The sequence below is a fragment of the Periplaneta americana genome, chromosome 7 (assembly GCF_040183065.1).
Source record: "Periplaneta americana isolate PAMFEO1 chromosome 7, P.americana_PAMFEO1_priV1, whole genome shotgun sequence".
NCBI classification, from domain to species: domain Eukaryota; kingdom Metazoa; phylum Arthropoda; class Insecta; order Blattodea; family Blattidae; genus Periplaneta; species Periplaneta americana.
The window spans coordinates 162,982,467-162,993,324 of NC_091123.1; the positions used below are offsets into that span (position 1 = coordinate 162,982,467).

General features: G+C 37.6%; 1 protein-coding gene across 1 annotated transcript in view; it reads left to right on the top strand.

Annotated features, from left to right (window-relative positions):
* LOC138702808 (15-hydroxyprostaglandin dehydrogenase [NAD(+)]-like) overlaps positions 1–9,483 on the top strand; it is a 37,431-nt gene extending 27,948 nt beyond the window's left edge. Inside the window, exons 5-7 of the mRNA XM_069830105.1 lie at positions 2,406–2,582; positions 4,504–4,673; positions 9,117–9,483. Of these exons, the coding sequence (XP_069686206.1) occupies positions 2,406–2,582; positions 4,504–4,673; positions 9,117–9,246 (477 nt within the window). The 3' untranslated portion in view covers positions 9,247–9,483. The remainder of the gene's footprint in view (positions 1–2,405; positions 2,583–4,503; positions 4,674–9,116) is intronic.
* The last annotated feature ends 1,375 nt before the right edge of the window (positions 9,484–10,858 follow it).

Consider the following 10,858-nt stretch of genomic DNA (forward strand, 5'->3'; position numbering starts at 1 on the left):
ACTCTTATTCTTATGGCGGTTGGGTAGCTCAGTTGGTAGAGCAGCTGGCTGCGGACTGGAAGGTCCGGGGTTCCATGAAGTCCCTGATGAGAAGTCTTCAGTCAACTTAAGGATGGTCCACAATAAACCGGGAATAGAAACAACAAGAACGAGAATTGAAATATTGTTAAAATAAATATATTTAAATGTGAGCATTCACAATTAATTACTGGAGCCCGAGAACGGGAACGTGAAAGTTAATTGAGAATGCTCATATTTATATACCTTTATTTTAACAATATTTCCGTTCTAGTTCTCGTTGTCGTTTCCGTTCCGTTTATTATGGACCAGCCTTTACTGTTATACAACTGATCAGTGAAATTCCTGGAAAACTGAAAGGATGATAACATTGGTCAACAAAAATTTTTTTTTGAATGTTTCCTGCACTTCATGAGTCAATTCTTACTAATTTTGCTTGAGAAAAACGAATAAGACAATGAAAAATTTTTCTTAGCTCTAGTTTCTGTGATACACAATAGGTGGAAGTATTTCAGTTTAACGGATTAAGAGAACACGATACATTTTAATTACATATGCTAACAACATTGAAAGTGCATTTAATTTTTCTTAATGGCAGTTACATTCTAAGAGTTCTAAATTTATGGAAGAATACCTGGCAGATGGTTGGGTCTGAAGAGAATCTTGTGTGGCTTATGAGATCGTCGTCTTTTAGTTTGCCTCTTGTAAGTGAGTTCTGGAGCATCCCTATGCAAAGACCAGCAGTAATCCGCAAGCATTGTTTCATTCCAACGGCCCTGATATCTTTGTTCCATAACGGAAATATCGTAATGGAACCTTCCTCCGTGTTCATCACTGAAAGCTCCACAACTAGGAGGGAAAAAGTCTAGGTGGGAGTGGAGAAAATGGATTTTAAGGGACATGTTGCATCCGAGTTGATGGTATTTTTGCAGGAGCACTGTCACCAACTGAGTGTAGTTATCATCTCTTTTGTTGCCTAAAAATCCATGAATAACTTCCTTGAAGGCTTCCCAAACTTCCTTTCCTTTCCCCTCCAAAACTTTGTCAAATGCAGGATCCTTTATAAGTTCTCGAATTTCTGGCCCGACAAAAATACCTTCCTTGACTTTGGCATCACTTAATTTCGGAAATTTCTCTCTTACGTACTTAAAGGCCTGTCCTTCTTGGTTCATACCTGTGACAAATTTTTTTATCAAACCCAGCTTAATATGCTGGGGTGGAAGAAGAACATCTTTTGGGTCCACGAGAGGCTCGGCAACAACATTTTTCTCGCTAGGGTTATGATTTCTTGCAGGCCAGTCTGCTTGAATATAATGTGATTTCCTATCCCTGCTGTCCCACATACATAAAAAGCAGCAATATTTTGTGTACCCAAGTTGCATTCCTAAGAGTACAGCAATGACTTTTAGATCGCCACAGATTTTACATTAGTGTTCATGATATTCGATTGAGTCGAAGAGCGCTGTCATATTTGCATAAGTCTCCTTCATGTGAATTCCATGACCAACAGGAATAGAAGGAAGACGGTTGTCATTGTGAAGTAATACAGCTTTCAAACTAAGCTTGGAGGAGTCTATGAATAATCTCCATTCAGTTGGATCGTGGTTCAAATTCAATCATTTCATCAAGCCATTAATATCGCAGCAAAAAATATTGTTTTTCTTCTTTAAAAAAAGGGGGAAGCAGATCCCTGTGACGTTGTCTGTACTATGAGACCCTGACATCACGTTCGAGAAGATTCCATTGCTGTAGTCTAGACCCTAGAATTTCTGCCTTCTCCTTTGACAGGTCAAGGTATCTAATGAGATCACTCAATTCTGCTTTACTCAGTCTGTGCGGTTTATCATCTTTTTTCCTCAAAATCAGGGTCATGAGATGTGGAAGGCTTGTTGGGTTCTTCTTCTTATTCCACACTGTCTTCATTTTCTACTTCAAACACACAATTTTCGTGGCATTTTTACAAATTTTACACTTTAAAAACACTTCCAAACCAGAAATTCTGCATTAATTACAGCAGAAACAATATGAAATTCACAGTCACAACAACAATATCTATGTTTGTAACTTACAAACAGCTGAAGAGCATTTGTGTTTTGTTATTTGACAGGTGTGCCAACTCCCAAAACAAAATTTCCCCCAAATTTCGCCCAAACTGAAAATGTTGACTCTAAAAAATGAAATGTCACTTTATCTCCAAAGCAAGAGCTAATCTGTCATTTTTATGGTGATTTTTGAATTCAGCAGGTGGAAATATATAAGAATTAGCTATTTTTGAGGCCGAAACATTTTCATTGTTGACCAGTGTAATCTATAACTGAGACTCTAAGACAAATAACAATCTTATATTAAAAGATAATTGGAATTTTTCTAACTTTATGTATTTGCAGAATGGACTTATCCAGGGAGCTTTCACGGCACTCAAGTACATTGGTAAAAACAACGGAGGGAAAGGCGGCGTAGTGGTTAATACGGGTTCAATAGCCGGACTGGGAGGAGGTGTGAATGTCACTCCAGTTTACAATGCCACAAAGCACGCTGTTATTGGATTTACACGTAGTTTTGGGGTAAGTGGTGACAATCGTAACTTATTTATAATGGATTTAATTACTGTAAGACGAAGGTAATCTAAATCCACTTGCACTTTGATAGAACTTCGAAACTAATTTACTTATCACTTGTACTGGGTCACCCAATTATCGTCTGACCAGAGCTGCGGCAAGGATTGTCCTGACCGATAAGCTATCGCTTCCCACCAGCTCACAGTGTGCAGAAACGCAGATCTAGCTGACAAAATTATCAACTTCTCTGCATTCTAATATATTGGTGTGAAACGTTTTACAGACATTACAAGTAGCACATTTTTTGTGTACAAACTCTTATTACATTTGTTTAATAGGAACTACCCCTTTATAGTGGGTGAATTTACACAAAATTAACAACTTCTCTCATACACAACAGATTTTTAAGAAACTATCTACAGGAGTTACAGATAGCATATATTTTTTGTGTACAAACTCTGATTATATCTATATCTTACCTATAATTCTTGTGCAGACTTTAGTAAAAATATATTAGGCCTATATAGAAGAGAAGTTATTATTTTTTTAATACATCACTATAAAGGGGAAGTTCTCCTTAAAGGAACATAATCAAACTTTGTAGACAAAAAATATATACTACCTGTAACTTCTGTAAAAAGTTTCATAAAAATCTGTTAGGAGAGAAGTTATTAATTTTATTTAAATGCAAACCCTGTAATGGGGTAGTTCCTCTTATGACACCGTAAATATAGTTTATACACAAAAATATAAGCTATCTGTAACTTCCGTACAGGGTTTCTGTAAATTCACTCGCTATAAAAGGGTAGTTCTTCTTGTGCAAACGTAATCAGAGTTTCTACACAAAATATATTAATCACCTGTAAGGCTTGTACAAAGTTTCATAACAATCCGTTAGAATGCAGAGAAGTTATTAATTTTGTCCAGCTACTAGATTTGCATTCTGATCCACGGTACGTTCGTGTGATGAAGATTTATGTCAAATAGTGTGTGTGTTCTGAAACTGATCTGTGTGTTGAGGATTTGATCAGGGTGTGTTTTAGTGTGTCTGTATATTTCATATTGTTCTAGTGTGTTGAGTTTTTGGTTTTTGGGTTGTATGTGTAGGATTTCCATGTCTGTATTTATGTTATTCTATGTGTGGTTAGTATTAGTTATTTGTTCGGCATATGTAGATGTATTGTGTCCTCTGGTTATTGCTCGATACAAAGAACACATTAAAGCAACAGAACAATATGAAATATACAGACACACTAAAACTACCCGTAATCAAATTCTCAACACACAGATAAATTTCAGAACACACACACTATTTGACACAAATCTTCATCACACGAACGCACCCACACAACAGGCAGCGAAGCTGAGATAGCGCCAAGGTCTAGTAGGCTCTGAGGATGGTGTCAAGTAACACCGAAACAGCTGTAAGCAACACATGCTTATATAATTAACACGAGTAAGATTGCCATTTAATGAATTATCCAAATATTACATTACCCTTTATATTTTGGCCATTGATGATTCTATTGGGTTTGCATTTCTCTGAATTTCTTACTAAACAATTCCTGTCTTTCTAAATTATTCTGTAGTGCTTTTATTCTGGATCTTTATTGTCACCCTCATTGAGTGCAGATTATTTTGTTTAAAAAACATATATATTTAATAATACTTAACTATCGGTATGTATGCGTGCATATAGTCTTACAGTCTAGACTCTAGAATATATACATTTATGTCCTATTATGTTATTCTGTTGTTCAACGCATTAAATAAGTGACTGAAATAACATCATAATCATCTTGGATGATAAATATATTTCACTATTCTTTAAGAAAATTAGTCAACGTGATAAATTGATTGTATATCCTTATTGAGATTTAATATTATCTTGTTGAAATTTATGATTCTTTTACACATTATTTTGCAGTCAGACTTCATTTACCAGCAGACAGGCATAAGAATGATGGTCATGTGTCCAGGTTACACGATGTCTGAAATAATTTCGAGTGCTACACCGGAACAGACAGCGATAACATATTATAATGATTGGATGACAGAATTTGGCAGAGAAGTAGAACTGCACAAACCTCCACAGAAGTAAGAACTATTAGTTAACATAGAATAAATTACAGTCAACGTAATGCGTATCACTACACTATAATGCATTTGGGATTAGGGTTAAATTTCTATTTGTGTGCCTATTTGCTTTTGTACACCGATGGAGTTGTTTACGGTCACCATGCCTGTTACTACTACTACTACTACTACTACTGCTGCTACTACTACTACTACTGCTCCTACTACTACTACTGCTGCAGCTACCATTACTACTACTACTCTTGCTGCTGCTACTACTACTACTACTACTCTTGCTGCTGCTACTACTACTACTACTGCTACCACTACTACTACTGCTGCTGCTACTACTACTACTCCTGCTGCTACTACTACTACTGCTGCTACTACTACTGCTGCTGCTACTACTACTGTCCCGCTACTACAACTACTGCTGCTGCTGCTACCACTAGTACTACTGCTGCGGCCCCACTACTACTACTGCTCCTACTACTACTACTGCTGCAGCTACCATTACTACTACTACTCTTGCTGCTGCTGCTACTACTACTACTACTACTACTCTTGCTGCTGCTACTACTACTACTACTACTACTACTGCTACCACTACTACTACTGCTGCTGCTACTACTACTACTCCTGCTGCTACTACTACTACTGCTGCTACTACTACTGTCCCGCTACTACAACTACTGCTGCTGCTGCTACCACTAGTACTACTGCTGCGGCCACTACTACTACTGCTGCTACTACTACTGCTCCCGCTACTACTACTACTACTGCTGCTACCACGACTACTACTACTATTGCTGCGGCCACTACTACTGCTACTCCCGCTACTACTACTGCTACTCCTGCTGCTGCTGCTACCACTACTACTACTACTGCTGCGGCCACTACTACTACTGCTGCTACTACTACTGCTCCCGCTACTACTACTACTACTACTCTTGCTGCTGCTACTACTACTACTACTACTACTGCTACCACTACTACTACTGCTGCTGCTACTACTACTACTCCTGCTGCTACTACTACTACTGCTGCTACTACTACTGTCCCGCTACTACAACTACTGCTGCTGCTGCTACCACTAGTACTACTGCTGCGGCCACTACTACTACTGCTGCTACTACTACTGCTCCCGCTACTACTACTACTACTGCTGCTACCACGACTACTACTACTATTGCTGCGGCCACTACTACTACTACTCCCGCTACTACTACTGCTACTCCTGCTGCTGCTGCTACCACTACTACTACTACTGCTGCGGCCACTACTACTACTGCTGCTACTACTACTGCTCCCGCTACTACTACTACTACTACTGCTGCTGCTACCACGACTACTACTACTACTATTGCTGCGGCTACTACTACTACTGCTCCCGCTACTACTACTACTGCTGCTGCTGCTACCACTACTACTACTGCTGCTGCTGCTACTACTACTGCTGCTGCTACTACTACTGCTGCTGCTACTACTACTACTACTTCTGCTGCTACTACTACTGCTGCTACTACTACTGCTCCCGCTACTACTACTACTACTATTACTGCTACTACTACTACCACTACTGCTGCTACTACTACCACTACTACTACTGCTACTACTACTACTGCTGCCACTACTACTACTGCTCCCGCTACTACTACTACTGCTACTGCTGCTCCCGCTACTACTACTACTACTATTACTGCTACTACTACTATTACTACTACTACTACTACTACTGCTGCTGCTGCTGCTGTTGCTGCTACTACTACTACTAGTACTACTATTACCACCACGACCGCTACCACTACTACTACTTTCTCTAATATTACTACTGCTTTCACCAACAATATCTCCATCAACACTATTAATATTTATCTACGTTTTTTCAAATGACAAGCACAGAGATAAATGTACTTTGGCCTACATACAACCATAATATTATAAACGAAATTAAAATAAAAGAAACGACGAAATGGAGAAACAACAAAATCAATTATTACAACAGACTCTTGAGGTTCCTCTCTTCCCAGTAACGTTCACTTTCGCTAAGCTTAGATGGAGCAGGGCAATGCTGGAGATGACTCCTGTTCATTTCTTCTTGGAGGTCACACAGCTTACAAAATGGGTCAGATAAGGGCACGTATAAGTTGGAGCGACAATTAACGATAAAAGAAGCAGCGATGCTATATCAGAGAGAATTGAAGCCTACATTGTCATTGAGGTGTGCATATTGGAGTAACGATAAAAGCGAAGATACACGATAAAAGCGACGAAAAAGATAAATGTCATTTTCTTCGCTCTTGTTGTTCATATGATCTCTGATTAAGATAATATTCATCTGTATAATGATCGGTAGTTAACAATATATCCGAGTATTAACCGATTTATAATTACTTCGGCATATTAAATTAATTATCATGGATATTGACAAATTGATCAGTTGTGTATTTATCCGTGATTCGTTATGTGATCACAAGAATCAATCACATCACAATGAATTTATACTAGCTTTGGGATGAGAAACAGGTTCAATTTTGTACGTGTTTAAGTTATATTAGCCTTGAATCTAACAGCTGATATTTTCTATATATCTCCTTTCATTAAGTGGATGTATAGAATATCTTGTACGGATAAATCAAAATGTTCGCTTCCCGCGTCCTCGTTGCTCCGATATGAACATTTGATTCTTTGATAATACCAAAGCGTCGCTAGATCGTTTCTTTTATCGTTATCGTTATCGTTTATCGTTGCTCCAACGTGTATGTACCCTAAAGATGCGTACACACTTAGCGAACGAACAACGAACGAACGACAAACGAATGCATTCGCTGATTGAAATCGGAATGTGTGTAGGTCGCAGCAAAGGCAAACCTATCGTTTGGTTTGCCTTCTGAAGTGATTCGTCGCTTGTCGGTACATCAAAGGAAGTTGGTATTCGTTGTGGACGGGATTTGCCACTTGTTTGTAGTTCGTAGCAGAACGCAGCGCTTAGTTCAATTTCACCAACAGGATGTCGAAACTGGAGTGGACAGAAGACGCTGTTATAAATCTTATTAATGCATATAGGGAGCAGGAAACTTTATGGAATCCCAAGCATCCTACTTACCACAATAAAGTAAGAAAACATTATGTTTGGGAAGCTATTGGAAAGATGTTCAGCTGTAAAGTAGGCGAGTCAAACACGTGCAAAATTTGAAAATTATTTTTATTTACTTTCAGTGGATACATATTTTTTGTTTATTTTAGAGAGCAGAAGTCAAAAAGAAAACTGAGTCCCTACTGACATCGTTCCGGAGGGAAAGACAGAAGTCCAAAAAAAGATCTGGAATGGGGAGTGATGAAGTGTACGAGTCAACTTGGTTCGCGTATAAACATATGTCGTTCCTTTTGGACAAATTGATGCTCAGAAAAAAACAAAGCTCCAACCTTGTGCACACAAAATAAATTATTGGCACTGAAAAGTGCCTTTTTGTAAGCTTGATGCGCATTCAACAAACACAGACAAATCTCTCTTTTTAGTATTTTAAGATAATTATTGTCAGTGAGGTATCCGTATATTGAAACTTTCCCCTGTCTTGCAGTCGTACCTTAATAAAATCTTCCAGTTCCTCAATTATAGCTGTACATACTTCTGGAACAATCCTGGTAATCAGCTGTTTCGACACTTTGAATAAATACAGTACATTAAACTTGTATACGAATCCCATGTAGCAAGATATCGAAGTGTTAATGCTAGCCTTTCCTGAATAGGTATTGCTTCTCGTCAGCCTGTGTCTTTCTTGGAAATTTTGGGCCCTATTTTGCACAGTAATGTTTCTAAGTCTGTTTCTGAAATGCGACAGAAGTTGTGAAACTGTCCCGATTCCATTCGACGTAAATCATGAAGCAAGTCAGTGCCTCTGTATTGATTGCGACTTTCGTAGAGTGGCGTCTGCCACCATCGCCTTTTGTTTTTTAACTTTCCTTTTATTAAACTGCCTATAATAACAACGGCTGCACTTGCTATAATTATATTTTCGTCTGCCATTATTGCGGATAATCAGCGAACGTGAATGTTTTCTGACCATTTGCTGATGATTTGTACGTTGCTCCAAACAGCAATCGAACAACGAAATTTCGCTTCATAATTCGTTCGTTGTTCGTTCGCTAAGTGTGTACGCACTTTAAGAGACTGGTTCGTTACCGAGTTGGTCGTTGGGCAGAAAGTCGGGGTGTACAAGACGGTAACAGCAGTGCTACAGTTTTTAAACAGCTTTTAATAACCAATCATTTAACATACACACACTAAAAAACTTGAATATCAACCCCAGCCTATAAAAACTGAAAAAATCAGTAAAATAATACCATTACATGTACTGTACTACGTATAAGGCATATTTTCATAGCATAAGTACTGGATTGTCGTAGAATTTCCTGAAAACTGATTGCCACTGTTTTAATGATTTCTTGATATTATTTTCACAGGGCAGAGAACGTTGGCAACGGTGTCTTGCATATGATTCGTGAAGGGAAAAATGGATCAGTGTGGGTCTGCTGCAATAACAAGCCGGCGTATGAGATAGTCATACCTCCTTTCGAACAACTGAGAGTATAATTCACGCTAATACCTGTGGACAGCAATCCACAAAGTTGCAACAGCAGAATTGTGGGCTAGCTTTAACGTTGGTTATAGGAATTATCTTTTCCATTCACCAGTTAATTCATGTTTGCATGTCACTGGCTCCTATTTTTAAATTTGGAGTATTGACTTCATTTTCTTTTGAAATATTTAACTTTGATAAAGATGTAAAATATAGAGAAATATTGAATAAAATCATAAGCTTTCTGGTTATCAATTAATTAATTAATCCACCCATGTATATATTTATCTATTCATTTATGTATGTATATTTATGTAGATTATTTATGTATATTTATTTATTTACTTATTTACATTTTTACATGTTTATTTATTTAAATATCATTTATTTATTTACTCATTCATATATTTGTTTTTGTTCATTTGATTGTTTATTTTTCCCTCTCGTAGCAGACTGTGCGCACACTCGTAACGATATGATTAAGTGCTTAAGTCTGGTTTAGGGCGAAGTAGCGAAGTACCGCTGCACACGACTGCTGCTGAGTTTAGTGTAATATACCATCAACTAAAAATACATGCTTCGAGAAGGCCATGAAAATGACAATGCTTATGTTTGTGAATTATCATCTGAATAAAAGAGCATAACGAAAAATATTTGCAATTTTGTAGAAGCAAAAGGAAACGGCGAGTAAATGTACAGCATATAACAGTATTGTTTCCACAGTTCTATTTTCCGAATATAACGCCAATTTATCTTATGAAAATAAATATATAATTTAATTTCTTTTCAAATTAGAGAACTATTTACACATGGACTTTGGAATATATTAAAGTCAAAAAATAAAATATAAACAATGAATACGTTAAACAAACAAAATAAACAAAAACATGTCCAATTTCTATGTAACAGTCTTGTTTGTACACTTTTGAAAAACAATTAATATCTTGTAGCATAGTCTTTCGACTTCATTACTGCTTGGCATCTCCTTCTCATTCATTTCACCAAGTTTTTACACTGTTCTGGTTTGATTTTACTCCATTTTTCTCTCACTACATGTTTGAAATCCTCTATGGTTGTACACTTCTGCTTTCTCCCATTCCTTTTCAAAATTTCCAACAAATGTTCCATGGGGTTTAAGTCCGGTGATTGAGGATGTTTTCCCAGTTGTTGGGGTATGTTCCGTATAAGCCAATTCTTACTGATTTGAGCAGTATCTTTACTGGCATTGTCTTGTTGGCACATGCACAAGTGGCATCCTCATCTTTTGTACAATCTGCCTAACATTTGACCTTAAAATGTTATTATACACATACTTTTCCATAATTCCATCTTTGAACTCAATATTCCCCACACCATTTGCAGATATACAGAGACATCGTTTTATTTTTACTTCAATTTTTATTGTACCTGAGGTTTTGAATGTACTTCACTCCCACCCCTTCTACTAATGAAGTTCCAACTGTCCTGCACACAGAACCAAGACCGCAGTGAGTTAGTGAGTATAGTATGTTCCAGAAATATGTTCGCGTTTTCCAGTGACGAAAGAGCTTTCGATATTGAATCATATTTTCGCACAGGCATTATCGTCCGTTTGCCTACGTCGCATCCCGATTTCCCCCACTTGCT